Raw genomic sequence first — 17,493 nt, 5'->3', positions numbered from 1 at the left:
GTGACTTCTCGTGTTCTCACGTCCACATGCAGCTGCTCCAGAGTCTTTCCCAGAGGAGTTTCCCAGTATGTCTCATCCTAGTGAAATCATATTAATGATGTTGTTTTCATGGAGGCCTTTTGAGCAGATGATGACTCAAAATGAAAGCAACTTGATGAACCATTGTCTTCAATTTTTCCATTAAAGTGGCCTATCCTTTTTTCACATACAGATGACATTATCAAAATGGTCGCACAGATCTGCAAAAACAAAACAAAAATGCTGTATTTTGCCATTTTATGCCAGGCCAGTTGTTGTAAAGAAATATGATGTGCCTAAAGAAACACATAACACACATGCGCTTTTGTGTTTTAAAAGTTTGTCTTTTTTTAGGTCCACAAAACAGCATTGTCGTGTCAATAAATGGACAAAAAGTATTAAAAGTTTTTAGTTTTCTGAGGGAACAACGAATAACCTAATGAGGGACAGGTGTGAGAAATGACTCAAACCATTAATAACCATGACAACCTGCTTACATTGATAACCATCTTTAAAAAGAACCTCTCTTACCCGCTCTGCAGACACTCATATAAGTAAAGTTTGGAGGGGATGTTTCGTTTAGGACCGTTGCACTACAGCCAAGTTTCAGTTAGAAACATGAAATCCAGGTTGTATGTGGTTAAGTCGTTGACTAGAAGTGATTTATTTTTAAGTGAGCGGATGTTTAAAAGCGCTAACTTAATAGTCTGAAGTCGGCTGATCGCTGTGACTTTCAGAAATGTAATTTTGAGAAAAACGGGTTTAATTAACGGTCATCCTGCTAGCGGGATGACTGGCGCTCCCTTTATTTTATATTTTAGTATATTCATCATAGATTAGGCATAGACATATTTTAGTAATCATCATAGATTAGGAATCATTTGAAAGCTTACGAACTCAAAATTCATCCTGTGAAAACCGTTTTGAAATTGGACGATTGAGAGGCGAGCAAGGCCTTTTAACCCTCTGGGGTTGTTCGGCCCAAATGGACCCGAAGAATTTAAATATATATATATTTTTTTTAAATCACAGCTTCCTCGGAATGGTCCGAAATTTGGTGACTTTGTTGATATTTGGTATTTAAACACCCAAAAAAATTGGGGACAGGATGTGAGTAGTCTAAGTAGTTGTAAAAAAATATTCACACTTGGGCTGTTCGGGTCCAAATGGACCCGCATGGAAAATGAATGGGAAATTGGCAAAAATGTGAAAATAGTGAGTTTTTTTGTGCGTACAATTTACAAATCAGCCACGATCTTGAAAAAAAGCACACAACAGTGAAGGGGTGAATCTATAAAACATCAAGAGTGCAAAACAGACACAACCAGACACACACACACACTTTTATACACAAACACACCAAAAAATTCAGATGTGTTTTGCATTTTTAAAATGCTCAGTTTGTCCACCAGATGGCATCCATCTCATTTCAAAAATTGCTTTTGTGAGGCCTAGGCTTGACTCTAAAATGAAATACAGCTTTAAAAAAATAAAAAAAATATATTTTTTTTAAATATTTTTTCTATTATGTTAAATGGGGGGAAATTGTCATAATTATTGCATTAATACTAATTATATAAAACAAATATTTTTGAAATTCTCATAACACCAAAAAAGAAAAGAAAAAATATTATAATACAATTATAATATTATATTATAATATAATATAAATCATGATTTATTTATTTTTTTTAAATATGAATCCCGCCCTTTGGGTCCATTTGGACCCGAACACCCCGAGTGTGACTCTGAAACGAACAACCCCAGAGGGTTAAACGAGTATCTTCAGACTCTGTTGTTCTCTTGTGCTCCGCATCACACCACACGATAACGCTGGATAAAAATAAATAAATAAAAACTTTCGGGCTGTTGTAGTTCACCCAGGACTGAATTTTATTCTGTTATGTGGTTTATTTTGATAGGTGAATTGTCGTTGTAGTGTTAGAGCTAAACAGAGATATTGTTTTTGCCCCTCCGCTCCGCCTGCGTTTTCTTAAAGAGAAACACAGTCTTTTCAGCTGGACATTATAAATCACTATTTTTCAGCACTAAACTAGTGAAGTTTCCCAAGATATATTCAGAGATGATAAACAAGATGTTATAGAGTAATAATTTAATAAAAACACAATTTTGAAGGTCTATATTTAGACCTTACTGGGATTTCCAATACGTAATCACATCTATCTTTTTAATCTCTGTCTGTATTTAATCTCCTTACATTAAATTAAATTACATTAGATTTGTCCGTTGAATAAAGACAAACCACAGCTTACAACCATCTCTTGACTACCAATGGTCCAAGTCCAAATCTTTTGAGATTTTTTTTTTATTTTCCCAAAATAACATAACCAGAAAGACATAAAATATACAATCAGGCATACAAGTAAGTGTATAAGCAGACCACAAGCACTATTAACAGACACAATACCGCCGTCTTGACAAAACTATAAATGGTAAAGTCATCATTAATCATCAACACTCTTGACTAACCTGTTAAATGTGCAGGAGGCAATATCTGAGACACGCTGTTGATATTTCAAATCACCAAAACCAACACAACCCTACCCAGAAGGACCACAGCCTATTTTAATAGCCCCGCCCCCAAATTTACAAACATGCTATGCAACATAGGCTCCTCCACCTTAATGGGTGGCCACGCCCCTTAATACTATTTGGCTACAAGTGTGTTTTGGTGCTCGGTCAGATCCACTTTCAACAGCGTTTCTCAGAAATTGCTTACTGCACCTTTAATTAGCACAGATAAGTAAAGTGTGTTATATAAAATAGCAGACCTGTCACAAAGCATTTTCTGCTATAAACTGCAGGATCAAAGATATACTTAATGAATTATGAAAATAAGGCATTGCAATTGTCAATAGAGGAAAGCATGAAAAAAAAGGGGGTGCACTGACATTTTAAATGTCTCAGGCCTGCCTCGTTTTTAACATGACTCTTCTGTAATTCCCAACATCGCTGCAATAATATCAAGAGTGAATATATTCACGTGTGGCAATCCTCTGAGCTTCATCGGGCGTAGTAAAAACCAATGTTTCATCCTCAGCCGTACGGCAGGAATTGGACATCCATTTGGTTGTCAGCGAGATCGGCGGAGATGTCAGGATAGAGTCCTCGTTTATGCCTTCATGTTGTCTGACCCGTTCTATAGCGCTTTCTCCTTCTCCTGGAATTTATGCAAACGCACATCGAGTGGGCGAGGAGGAGGACCGTCCCGTGGGTTTGGGCACAAAGATTGATCCAATTTGGGAGATTTTTCTCACCGTTCTCTAGACTGTAGACTGATCCTAGAAGTCATCATCTCAATCCAGTCATGGCGTGTTTTGTCTTTCAGAGTTTTATATATCGCAGTGAAGTTATCGCCCATGGGTCTGTGCCACACAAGAGACACTGGGAACTTGCCCAAGTCTTCATTAGACCATTTTCTGATTCTTGAAAAGGAACGATCTCGTAGATCAAAGCTGAGGTGCTTTCTTTTCTCGTTCGCTCCTGCCTCATTGAGATGTGTTATTTTCTGACGGGGCTTCTTATGACCTCCCAGCACTATACTGGTTCTCGTTGTGGGCTGGGCGTTTACTGCCGAGTTGTTGTACGTACTGTTTGATTTGTTCTTGCTATTGGAACACTAAACATGATTTAGATCACTTAAATAGCTCTATTAAAGCATGTAATATCAGAAACATTCAGTAACGCGCATTGCTAAAAAGGGAGAATGCTGATGTGTACTTCTTTTCTTGAGGGTAACAAACAACCTAGACGAAAACATATTAGTTCAAAGGCAGCTGAAGCATATTAGACTTAAGACTTAAGTGTCCCAAAACAAATGGTTTACAGATTTACTGTAAATGAAAGGCATTTTTAAAGCTTCTGTAGCAACTTATAATTTAGTTGTATTTTTCGGTAAGTTTCCAGTTTCCATCCCTCGACCTTTCTTTCTCCCTTTGTTTTTCAGAAGTCGTTTCTTGAGGAGACAGTGAGGCGTGAGTGCGAAGAAAGGGAAGAACTGACAGCAGCGCTGACACTGGCCAAAGAACAGCTTCAGGAACTCAGACACTCCACCCTTAAACCTCATGAGAACCAGACACACGCCCGACTCTCCAGATCCACAGACCTCCCCGTCCCCAGAGTCAATCCCAGCCCTTCCCATCCTCACACACACAACCACAGCACCGCATCCAGACCACGTGTGCCTGAGTGGCATTCTGCGAGCGTGGGAAGAAGTGAGGCGTCCTGGCATGGGTCATCCCGGCCGACACCCACCCTGCCCAAAATCAGCAAAGAGAGAGTCGCTTCGGTGAACGACCTGTGCAAAAGCTTCGGCAGGGTGAGGAGCAGACCGGACAAACTCTGACTCCCCCGAAAGACCCATAGGTGTGTGCTCAGTATTCCTTTAGGTGTCGTGTCTGTTCATGTTTAGGTGTGTTTTATGTCGTTTTATCGGTAACACTTTACAATACGGGTGCACTAATAAGCATTAACTAATGCACAGATAATACTGAATTAATGTGATTATCTAAGCTATTCGTTAATGATTACCATGATTACCACATTAGGAACTAATTAAGAGTCTGTAAGGTTGATGTATTAGTTCATACATTAATAATGTAATTGTGGATTAATTCCATAATAACTCATTTTCTTTAACTAATAGTGTTAATTAATATGTTAATTACCAGAATGAGCCAAAGCCTTGTATTTCAACTTCCAGACAATATGACGGGTACACTTGGTACATGATTAATTACTTCATTGTTAGTGCAAATTAATGCGCAAATCACTAAATGACTAGTTAACAATGATGTGCCCCATCAAGTAAAGTCATAACATAATGATACCTTTGCAAATCATTAGCTAATGATTAATTAAAGCAGACAACTGGAAGTTGAAGTACATAGCTTTGACTCATTGTGGTAATTAACACATTCATTTACACTATTAGTTAATAAAATATGTTATTAAGGAAATAATACACAATGACGCATTGAATTAATAGCAATTCATGTATTACGTAATCTATTAATCATATAGACTCTTTATTAGTTGCTGATGCAGTAATCATTAATTAATGGTTTAGTTCTTCATTAGTTAAACACGAATTAATGCATATTAGTGCACCCGTATTGTAAAGTGTTACCGTTTTATCGCAACTTTTAGCCCTCATGTTTCCATTGTGCCTGTTTGTGAGTTCTGTTCAAGTTTTGTCTGGTCAGTTCAAATCAAGTTCTGCTTACTTTAAAAGTCTTTCGATAAACTGCATTTGGGTTTTCGTCTCACCTCGCCTTCAGTGGATTTCCGTTAGGCTACACTAGGTCAGATGTCACCGATTAGAGAGGTCCTGATGATTGGCAGTCTCTCAGACCAGTGTTTCTCACAGAGAGAAGTGATTTACTGATTCAAGACTTTTATTTTGAAAAGTCGTGTGGGAAAGCTGACTTTTCTGACCAAAATGTATTTGAAATACACAAATTGTTGTGGAAATTTTGCACCTATCTCTTAAATAATAATTAAAGAACAAATGAAGATCTCGAAAGTCATAAGTATACATATTTATTTCTTGCAAGAAAGGCAGTTCACACACAGATTTTGATATGAGAAGGGCAAAAGTTTCTCACTTTACAGAACTTCAAGATCATCCTCCAAAATGTTCCACCTCCCCTTCTTATCTTCTGACTAAGGTCCTGCACGTACACAGTTTTTCGGTTGCTCTTATTTTAACACCTCTTATCAATGCATCTCCTCAGAAAACACATATGTCATTTCAAGAAAACCTAACCAGATAATGTCTGACCTCTACTGCACTCACATATATTTGTGCTTAATATAAATACCCTGCAGTTGAACTTCTGGTATACTAAACTGATATACTTAGTCTGACCCTTCCATGCTTGAATTATGATAACCTCAGACAGGATATTTTTGCTCTTAGGACCTTTTTTTTATACACATTTTTCAAAGAGATTTTCAGATGTCCACTTGAGTGGACGGCATGCATTTATGGTTTAAAAAGAAGAAATACTGTATTATTTATTTATTTATTTATTTGACAGGGACAATGCAAACAAACATAGTGTCAAGATCAAGCATGTCACTGAAGTGTTGCATATAAAGTTTATAGCTATAGCTAATTTTCAACTCCTGTCCCTGGAAGGGCTTTTATACACAATAAAATTTACATGATTAGCTACTTCAATAATAAAAATAATAATAATAATAATAATAATTAAAAAAAAAATAATACTAATAATAAAAATACTAATAAGCATACATACATATCATATACAACTCTAATAATTAAATGTAGTCAAAAATGAGTACAGTTTTGGTTTATTTTTAACCAATTTAACATATGTTATTAAACATAATTCAATGGAGTGTGTGTGTTTAACAAACCAATTAAAGGAGTAGTTCACTTTAAAAAAAAAAACTTTTGCTGATAATGAATAAGGGTCTTATCAAGCTAAACGATCGGTCATTTAAAAAATAAATAAAAATGTTTAAGTTTTATAAGCACAAATGCTCGCCTTGCTCTGTTCTGTGATGAGCGTTCGTGACTCACCTGTTCATCAAAATGAACTCGAAGGGTCCTAGATAAGACCCTTATTCGTCGTCTGGTGTCGTTTAAAGCCCTTTAAAGCTGCACTGAAAAGAGAAAGTTGAGAAAGTAATTATCTGGTCTTCGATCAAGATATTTTAGGCATGTCTGCTCTGTTAGATAACTTTATGGGAGTCTGTGAGCTTTGTAACTTTGCAGATTGTACACATATGCAAACATATACATTACACACTTAAGCAAAAGGAAAACATTATCCAGCAGATGGAGGCAGAGCTGTTATCTAACAATACCTTTACCATCTGCTTGTGCTTTAGGTAGAACACACACACAGATTCTCACACATATTTTAGCCGCCCACAGATGTGCACACTGCCAAAATGTACCGCCCCGACTGTAACATCACCCTTTCAACGGCTCATTTCCCACACAAACATTCCCTTTAAGTGAATTCTCTTAAACGCTTGCCCACATCCACCCACACGGTCACTTGGCTACACACACTCTCCTATTCCTCTCCTCGGAGGGATTCTTCCTGCTTTTATGTCAAATAACTTTGATCTCTTTATCAATTTCTTTCCCTTTGATCTCTCTTATAATGAATTTCACTTCCTAAATCAAACTTAAAGGATCACTTCACTTTAAAAAAACAAAACAAAAGTTGCTGTTAATTTACTCACCCCCATGTCATCCAAGATGTCCATGTCTTTCTTTCCTCAGTCGAAAAGAAATTAAGGTTTTTGATGAAAACATTCCAGGATTTTTCTCCATATAATGGACTTCAATGGGAACCAAACGGTTCAAGGTCCAAAAGAGAGTTTCAGTGCAGCTTCAAAGGACACCAGACGATGAATAAGGGTCTTATCTAGCGAAACGATCACTCATTTCAAAAATAAATAACAAAGTTTAAGATTTATAAGCACAAATGCTAGAGAACAGAGCAAGGCGAGAATTTGTGCTTATAAAACTTCAACTTTTTTATTTATTTTTGAAATGACCGATCGTTTCGCTAGATAAGACCCTTATTCATCGCCTGGTGTCGTTTAAAGCCCTTTGAAGACATAAGCCATTAGCCAAAAAACTTCTTTAAAGATGAAATGAACTAATTTAATAACAGTAGATCTTTACAACAGAACTGAATCACCTCATCACTGCAGCTGAACAACATCATGCTCTTATTCAGCCACTTTTTCTGTTGAGGTATTTAGGCTGAGTCTACGTGTGTCTCATTTTTGGACAAGCATGATTGTTTATTCCAACCTACCAGTCATAAGTTCATGTTCATGTTAAAGCACATGCTCTCTTCCAGCTAAACTCTTGAACCCTTACAAAAAATGAATGTGTGCTATACTTAATACAGTAAGTAGAATTTCTAATGTAATTGAGCTTTACTTTTTTGGCTGAACTGTGTGTCCTGCAATCCTCCCCAGACTTCCTGCTAATCTGAACTCTTAACCTCTTTTAACGTGATGGAAGTCTTTAAATGAGTGCCAACCGAAATCACAGGGGAAGCATTTTGTATACCATCATTCTCGTAACACAGAAGACAGGAAGCCGAGAAGAAAACATTTTTGCATGATTGCATCACCTTTATAGAGCCAGACTGGCTCTTCATTGAACTTGTTTTGACATGTGTTTCTTTTTTTTTTTTTGGGACATTTAAACACAGCAGGAAAATATTCATCTTCATAAACGTCAGAAAGCACATTAAAATGTGAGTGTCAGCACAGATCCATCCAAAGTTCACTCTTTTTCAATCAAAAAATAGGCCTACAGTATGCCTCAAAGTTAATAAAAACGCCAATCAGGACTTAATTTCTTGCAATTGCAACGTTATATCAATAATATTGCTTTATATCTCACAATTGCATTTTTATATCACAATTGTGTCATATTAATGACTTTATATCATGCTATGTGTATCTCAAATTGAAACTTTCAGCGTTTCAAAATTGTGATTATATCTCACAATTTTGGCTTTGTCTCATAATTATGACTTTAAATCTCACAATGGTAACATTGTTTCTCACGGTTTTCTTTTTTTTTTTTTTTATCTTTGTCTCACAATTACCTGGTGTATTTTTACTAGGTGGAAACGAGCATCTATCATTAGTGATGACACGTGAATAAGTCACATGGATTAGAAAGTCCAGGACGTTTCCCTGCTTTTGGTCCGAGACGTTGGAATATGATTCAGCATCCGTGCGACAAATGGTTTGAAGAACGTTTGGATGGATGAATGGATGGACATGGTGAAGGTATTGTTTGATAACATCTCTGTCTCCATCTGCTGGTCTAGTGAAATCATTACAGTATCTCTTATTGAACCTCTCAGGATTTAAATATGGGTTTTAGAATTTGACAATCAGCCTTTTACATTTTAACTCCCCTTACACTCCTAGTGTGACGAGAACCGAGAAATGTCAATATTTTAATAGTAGTTGGAAAGGAGTAGTTCACTTTAAAAAAAAACTTTTACTGATAATTTACTCACCCCCATGTCATCCATGTCTTTCTTTCTTCAGTCGAAAAGAAATTAAGGTTTTTGATGATATACATATAATGGATGTCAATGGGGTCCAAACGGTTCAAGGTCCAAAAGAGAGTTTCAGTGCAGCTTCAAGGGGCTTTAAACGATTCCAGACGATGAATAAGGGTCTTATCTAGCGAAATCGGTCATTTCAAAAATAAATAAAGCGAGCTGTTCGAACTCCTTCATCAAAATGAACGAATATTTTTTCGATTCATTTGGTTCATTCACCAAACGAAATGACTCAAAAAAAGAGATTTGTTCATTTTGAACTGGAGAGTCGAGCAGGAGAGTCACGAACGCGCATCACAGAACAGAGCAAGGCGACCATTTGTGCTTATAAACTTCCAATCGTTTCGCTAGATAAGACTCATGCATTGCCTGGTGTCGTTTAAAGCCATTTAAAGCTCCGTTGAAACTCTCATTTGGACCTTGAACCGTTTGGTTCCCATTGAAGTCCATTATATGGAGAAAAATCCTGGAATGTTTTCATCAAAAACCTTAATTTCTTTTCGACTGAAGAAAGAAAGACACGGACATCTTGGATGACATGGGGGTGAGTAAATTATCAGCAAAAGTTTTTTTGTTTTTTAAAGTGAACTAATCCTTTAATGGTTCTCTAAGCGATGTGGAGCCAAAACTTTTTTTGTCACATACATCAAACGTCTCCTCACTATCGGCTAGCTGCCTGTCCCCTAAACACACTGTAAAAAAACGCGGTCTCTGTAGACACCACAGGCTCCACAAACGGCAACAAAAACAATCATGTCTCACCCGGACCACGAAACCTAACAAACAGTGTTCCAGCTAATCACCGGCAAGAAGTATTTGAGGGTGGGTCTGGGGGGTTAGTGCGCGTGCACATGAAGGGTGTGTGTGTGTGAAGGAGAGCGAAGCATCAGAGGGCAGTTTGAAAAATGTCCGACACGACCAAAGAGACGTCGTTCTGAGGAACAAATTAAAAAGAAGAAGGAGCCGGATAAAGAACGTGCCAAGTTCCGAATTTACATCGGTAGCAAAACTTTTTAACGATGGCGAGAACTCCGGCGGCAGAAGGGCTTCCAGTCCGACATTCAGGTTTCTATGTTTTTGCTAGACAGGTGGGAAACATTAAATTGTTTTTTTTTTCTTCTAAATTGACGCTTATGTTCGCCAAACCCACACAAGGATATAATTAGCTAGAACTGCACGTTCACAATTATTATAGATGCGGAGGAGGGCGGGTCTAGCTAGCCTCCGATTTGTTTGAAAATATTCCGAACGTCAACAACACCCAGGATCGCTCAGAGAACCTTTAAGAGATAAAATGTGAATTAACCGTTCATTTTTGTTTAGTGAGTGTGTATTTGTTCCTTTAAGAGCGCGCGTGGATGATGTACACGTTTGATGCAGAGTTGTTATCTAACAATACCTTTACCGTGTCCATCCATCCATCTGCTTGTGCTTTAGGTAGAACACACACACACACACAGATTCTCACACGTATTTGAGCTGCCCACAGATATGCACACTCCCAAAATGTGCCGCCCCGACTGTAACAAACATTCTCTTTAAATGAATTCTCTTAAACGCTTGCCTACATCCACCCACACGGTCACTTGGCTACACACACTCTCCTATTCCTCTCCTCGGAGGGATTCTTGCTGGTTTTATCTTGAATAACTTTGATCTCTTTATCAATGTCTTTCCCTTTGATCTGCTTATCTCTCTTATAATGAATTTGTGGCATTAGCTGACGTGTGGGATGTCATTTCCTAAATCAAACTTAAATGATTACTTCACTTAAAGCTGCAGTCGGCAAGTTTGGCAGATTAAGTGGACTTTGGCAAAATTTTGAATGTTTATAACTCATATGGCCCTCCCCCCCCCTATCAGCGAATACCCTCCCACAGAGTTCGTGCTCGAGTGCTCGTATGCTGCCCTGGCTAATCTAGCAATATATTACAATTGCTAACGTCATAAATGAGCTTATGGTTTGTTATATAGTGTTCCGCCATCACTCTTCCTTACTGCGCCAACTTCAGGCGTGTGCATGTGATTGTAACATGCGCGAGGGGTGGCGTGTGCCCGATCTGTGATTGACAGTCAGATCTCACACCCCCCTATTTATTTATTTATTTATTTATTTATTTATTAAACAGGGACCATACAGTCAAACATACACTCTAAAAAATGCTGGGTTGTTTTAACCCAACTTTGGGTCAAATATGGACTAACCCAGCCGTTGGGTTAAATTTTTACATTGCATTTTTAACCCAACATTTCGGGTTTGTCCATATTTGACCCAAAATTGGGTTAAAACAACCCAGCATTTTTTAGAGTGTAGTCACAATACAAAGCCTGTAACTGATGCGCAGCATATAGAGTTTATAGCTAATGCTAATTTACAACTCCTGTCCCTGGTTGGGCATTTCTAAATACATTATCCCTTATGCTGCATTAGGGACATTTTTGGTCTTTTGCAGTTTAATTTCTTTGACCATTTTGGCTGTTTTAATGCAAATGGTGTGAAATTTGGCAAAATTGTGACTTTTTGGATACATGTAAAAAATGTGATCCCATTTTGCAAAATATGTATAACACACACTGTGTAGATCAAATAGTAACACTAAAGACCAAAAATGGCCCATTGAAACCCATTAAAACGTTGTTTAAATCCGAGGCTGTCAGTAATACATGAAACATGATTTTTGCACAAACATCCTTTCATTTTGAAGCAAAAGCATTATATTTGCATTATATAGTGTATTCCACCAGATGACGTCACTACATATTTATTCCCTATGGGTGGAAATGCACCTTATTTTAGGCAATAGGCAATGTTTAATAGGTGGCCATTTTTGGTCTCTAACGCGCTAAGTGGGATTTTTTGCAAAGTGGGACTGTGATAATCCAAATCTAAAGTTTTCTCTTTGCATTTAGTTTATTGAAAATAATTGAATTTTTGTGTTTTTTCCTCTTATACAAATCGATGGTTTCGCAAACAAAACTGGTAATTAAAGGGTTAAAATCCTGAAATTGAATACATTTTTTGGTAGTTATGATGAGGACTGATGCTGGTTAAAAGATTTAACTTGGTAAAAGTGGAAAATAATAATAATATATAATATTTTAGGCAATGTTTAATATGTGGCCATTTTTGGTCCTTAATGCACTCAACGGTGTTAAAAATCTAATGCAGCACAAGGGTTAATTATTACCCTGCGCTGATTGCACCCGATGATCCGGGAGCGCTGGATTTTTGCAAAACAAATAACACGCTCCAGGTGGAGTTTGAAGCCCGGGGTTTTTTCTAAAACCACTTTATTTATGTTATTCAGTGAAATCGACACTATAATCCTACAGAACATGATCAAAAAATGTTGCCGACGGCAGCTTTAATTTATAAGGGTATGTACACAAATCTTTGGGTAAACTTACTGTACGTCTTTACAATGCTGTGCAGCAAACGACCATTACTTTTCAGAGCGCATGTAACCGCGTCGTGCATCACGGGCCAAGAGCCCTATTAGTACTGGTATCAGAGAGATTGCCTTTTGGGGCTTAAACTGTGTCTTTGTTTTCTGGGAATGTGATTTGGGTGAACCAGTTACAGGTTTAAATTAATTTATTGAGCCATTTAACATTTGATAATTCATTTTTTTAAAATCATTTATTTGTCTTTGACTTTTACCAGAGTGTTGATTTTTTTTCAGGAGGGACATCAAGAGTTAATTTCATAATATGCAAGTATAGATTATTATTATTTTTCTAAAATAAACTTAAGTCGTGTAGCGACAATAGAGAGGCCTAACTGCAACATCTGTAGGCATATAGTTAATGAATTTGGGGCGTTTAATCACAAGAACGACAGGTTGCATAATACAGCTCGTTTCAAAGCTGCTTTACAGAGATAACAGGAAAATAATGCAAATAAGTTTGTTTCCAGAAGAAAGTAGTTCAGTGATGTTTCATGTTTGTTTTATTGACCTTTACTTTAAAATTAGAAGAATATTTAAACCATTTTCCTGAATTCCATCCTGACATACAAGAATATTTATATAATAGTGCTAATATAATTATAGTCATTTCAATGAACTGACTGGTAGATCATGTTCTCGGAGACGCTGAAGAGATTTCAGACAGTTGCAGTCTGGAAACACCTTTTTGTTTGCTTTTATTGAGACAGGGGAGTGCAGAAAACTGACAAGAAACATAGTGAGACTCGATAATTAGGTTGGAAAAGGGCATCAAGCCACGACTCGGACTTAAATGGACCAGAACAACTGTCTGTGTCTGCAGTCTGGAAACAACAGAGGCGACATAAACCCAACCACAGCAGAAGTTTTTTATGAGGGCGGTGACTGGTCACGTGTACTTTAAGAAGGAAACTGTATAGACATACAGAGCAGGATCCAGCTGATACAGTCTGAGAAATCTGGGACAAAGTTCATCATGGCAGACAGCAGACACCATAGATCATGACATTTCCATCTCGTGGAGTGCTGGAACTTGACCACTCCTCCTCACTATCCAGCCAGGATTGAACAGCTGTCTCCTGCGACGGGTCCTTCCGCTTTGTCCTCAGAAGAAAACAGCATTCCAGGTTTCACTGGACGGCAGGGCGGGCCGTAGCCGGTAGCGCGTTGGTGAGGGGTCGAGGGTCGAGGGGATTGTGTTGGCCTTTGAGAACAACAGCGCTTCTTTCTGTGCAGTCCTGCAAAGGGCGGAGTGACTTTTTCGGATAAAAGCGTTTGCTAAAAAAATACATTTAGATGTAACAAAGTAAATTTGTCCCTTCTTACTGATTTTCACAAGATTAAGTTAGTCATAAACAGACTTTGTGCATATTATCGATTAGTTCAATATTAAAAGAGCACTGGTCTAGATCTTGATCATTAGATTGTTTGAACTTCTAGTGGAACTAGTTTAAATCAATCAAGTTGATTAAGCTTAGCTAGTCTGGTTATTTATAATAAATTCAACCATGAGTTTTCCTAGCGTCAGTAACTGAGGCTAATTACAAAGCTAAAAATAAGGTTTTCTGTAAAATCTGTATGTCTTGGATATGAACGGTTTCCACACTTACTGTAGGTTTATTAGTCATCTTGAATTGGCAAAATGTATCCTGTATGATTGGGCCAAGATAGTTGCAATATTTCCATCGTGGGATGTCATTTCTCTGTCATTGCTTGGCAGTGGTTTGCTGCGAGAAAGTATTACTAGAGTCTTCTGTCTTCAGGCCAGCTCCTGAGTCAACGTTGTGATATAATCCAACCAGCTTATTTTGTCTTCCACAACTAAAACCTTCAACTAACCCTGTCATGAAGCTGCCTTCAATAGTATCGCCTTGTTGTCTCATTACATTAGCAAAATAGCGCAAGTTGCGGGATTTAATTATATGTGATTCATTAGTTCTCTCGCTGTTCTAGCCAATTTGTGTACCTGCTCAGTTGTCATCAGTTTTGTCCGTGGAATTCATAACAACTTTTTAATGAACTTGTTCTCAAAGGCCTGGTTGCGCCTTTTTCTTTCTCCTTTAATGTCCACAATTCGCAACCGTACTGTATGTTGCAACTGGCCAAATAGGGATTTCAATAGCGTTGTTTGGTGAAAGTGCTTACTGATTTATTCTTGCATACCTTCGTGAGCTTCAACATTACCACCATGCCCATTGCCAATCTCAATTTCGCTTCGGTTGTACAATCGGCATCATACGACACTCGACTACCTAGGTATGTATAGAAATGTCCTAACGGAATTTTTTCATCAGTATTCGTCATTATTTTAGTATTGATTGGGCCAAGATTGTGGCAATGTTTCCATTAGGGATCCTCAAAACTGGCCTTGGAGAAATATGATTTAGTGGCCCTTTAAATACAACTCAACATATCTCCTAAAATATCTTGCAATCACATGCCTAACACAAAACAGGTGCCATTAACAATCCTGAAGACAAAAACATTACTGAAAGGCTAAAAAGGAAAAGTTTTACACATACTATGAAATACATTCACAAGACATGAACAGTACTTTTAAAAACGTTCAAAATGAGATGAAGACTAGTCATATTAGTGACCTAAAGCAATCTGATTTATTCTACATGAAGACCAGACGACTTGTGTGTGATGCTGAATTCATGCCAGTAGATGACGAATCAAGTCACGTTTTTACAATACAGCTTATTTTAAAGCTGCTTTACAGAGATAACAGGAAAATGATGCAAAAAAGTTTGTTTCCAGAAGAAAACCGCATTCCAGTCCAGCTTAAGTAGATTTAGTTGTATTGACCTTCACCCCATGTGAACCCAGGACATAAAAATTAAAAGAATATTTAAACCATATTCCTGTCATATTTCTATAATAAATCCACTTTATTGTGCATGCATTTTTTTATTTGAAAAAAAAAGTAATTTCAATTAACTGGAAATGGATCATGTTCTGGGAGACGCTGAATAGATTTCAGACAGTTGCAGTCTCAACACTTTTATTGCTTTTTATTGAGTGCAGAAATCTAACAAGAAACATAGTGAGACAGGATAATAAGGTTGGAAAGGAACTCAAGCCACGACTCGGACTTGAGCCAGAACAAATGTCTGTCCGGAGTCTGCTTTTTGGGCAGTGACTGATCATGTACTTTATAAGGAAACTGTATAGACAAACAGAGCTGGATGCAGCTGGTATAGTCTGAGAATTCTGGGTGTCTGGGACAAAGTGGCAGACAGCATGTATCATGACATTTAATCTTTAAAGAGCCCCTATAGCATTTGAAATGTTCCTATTTTTGTTTTAGAAGTTCCCAAAAACACTTTAACATGCATGCAAGGATGAAAAACACTTTATTTGTCTTATAATATGCATTTATTTTCAACTGATTTGCTCAACGACTCCCAAATGATTCGTTCGACGATTCATTTTTCCAAACACCTCCTTTGAGTGATGTGAATCTGCGGCGATTGGTCACATGACCCAGTCAGTTGTTATTGGTAAACCGTAGGCAGAGATTGATGCACACCATGTATATTATGTCTATATGATGCACACTCTCTAACGGCTGATATTGCCCACAAACCATTGCGCGTTGGACGAGGATTCGGTTAGAACTACAAACACGAGTAAAAAGTGTTAAAAAAAACTACAGACACGTAGTCGATACGAGGACGCGTGAGTCCCCGCGGTTGTGTAGAGAGGTTTAGATAAAGAGCTTTGAGTGATTAATTATCAGTATCTAACCTGACGAAAATGAATTTATTCAATGTTGTCCACATTATATTGCATTTGCAGCAGCATTGTGAACTTTTGTAAAGACACGTTTTGCCATTACATTTTAAATGCATCATTCAAATTGCAAACACGAGGAGAGCATGAAAGACCCACAACTGGCAGATGAACGTGCTCTCCGAAACGGTAGGATATAAAATTAGATAAAATGGAGGATTTTAACTGTGACGAGATGATTGACAGGGCAGTTTACGGTGACAGGATGCACGCAGCACGCGACAGAGCTGTCCGTTAAAGATGACGTGATGATAGTATGTCCAAAGCTTGCCTACTCTTTTGCTACACACTCAAAAGTATGTACTTTTTCCTCACAAAAAGAGTACACACTTTTAGGGCGTAGTATAAGTAAGCGAATTGGGACGCAGCAATGGGCTCTATGCACGGCGGTATTTCCGGTGAAGGATTAAGGATGCTCGATAACTTCCGCCGATCATAGAGTCCAATGCAATACAGAGAATTTATATTGAATTTTATACTCCATGGTTATACTAATGAAACGTTAGTCACAAAAACAGATAAAACAGACACCCCTCGTTGTGTTTATGCTTCTTTTTAAAATTATATTAAATAAATATAACTTTATATAAAATTACATCTAAACGTATGTACGTTTCGTTTCAAAGACGGGAGGACAGTAAATATTGAAGACTCTGCCATAATCCCGTTTTCTCCGGGTTTCCTCCGCTTTAATCTACACAACCGGAAATGGACGAGCATCCTTACGTCAAAAACGGAACTTATGCGTGCATATAGCCCATTAACTTTATATACGGTGCACTTTCAGATATAAATCTTTGCGGGATGTTTTCATTCCCTTAGAGCTATATTCCACACCACATGAACAGTCATTTTATGTCTCTTTAAGACATTTAGTGCACTAATTCGCCACAGACCAGTTTAGCCTCTTAACTGTCACCCCCCCTTTTTTGAATAGACATGGAAATGCTCATTTCAATCTTAAATGATTGAAATTCAAGAATGCTTTGGAATATAGACTTAAGATTGGTCTCGTTTTAAAGAAGACATTTGGCAGATTTGTCTCGAAGTGAAATAAATTAGGAAAGTGAAACAAAAAAAAGTTATAGAAGTTTGAGTTTATAGAAATGTACAATGTAAAAAAA

General features: G+C 37.5%; 2 protein-coding genes across 9 annotated transcripts in view; both read left to right on the top strand.

Annotated features, from left to right (window-relative positions):
- Window positions 1-5,563, top strand: part of lekr1 (Leucine-, glutamate- and lysine-rich protein 1) — a 99,990-nt gene extending 94,427 nt beyond the window's left edge. The window contains exon 13 of the mRNA XM_039684028.2: window positions 3,986-5,563. Coding sequence (XP_039539962.2) covers window positions 3,986-4,384 — 399 coding nt within the window. The 3' untranslated portion in view covers window positions 4,385-5,563. The remainder of the gene's footprint in view (window positions 1-3,985) is intronic.
- A 3,112-nt stretch (window positions 5,564-8,675) lies between these two features.
- Window positions 8,676-17,493, top strand: part of LOC148977447 (uncharacterized) — a 50,059-nt gene continuing 41,241 nt past the window's right edge. For all 8 annotated transcript variants that reach the window (XM_089116543.1, XM_089116538.1, XM_089116539.1 and 5 more), the window contains exon 1: window positions 8,676-8,841. In XM_089116543.1, coding sequence (XP_088972669.1) covers window positions 8,823-8,841 — 19 coding nt within the window. In that variant the 5' untranslated portion in view covers window positions 8,676-8,822. The remainder of the gene's footprint in view (window positions 8,842-17,493) is intronic.

The sequence above is a fragment of the Pimephales promelas genome, chromosome 10 (genome assembly GCF_988280905.1).
Source record: "Pimephales promelas chromosome 10, fPimPro1.hap1.1, whole genome shotgun sequence".
Classification (NCBI taxonomy): Eukaryota; Metazoa; Chordata; class Actinopteri; order Cypriniformes; family Leuciscidae; genus Pimephales; species Pimephales promelas.
Note: the sequence above shows the minus strand (reverse complement) of the source record. Positions and strands in the feature narration are given on the sequence as shown.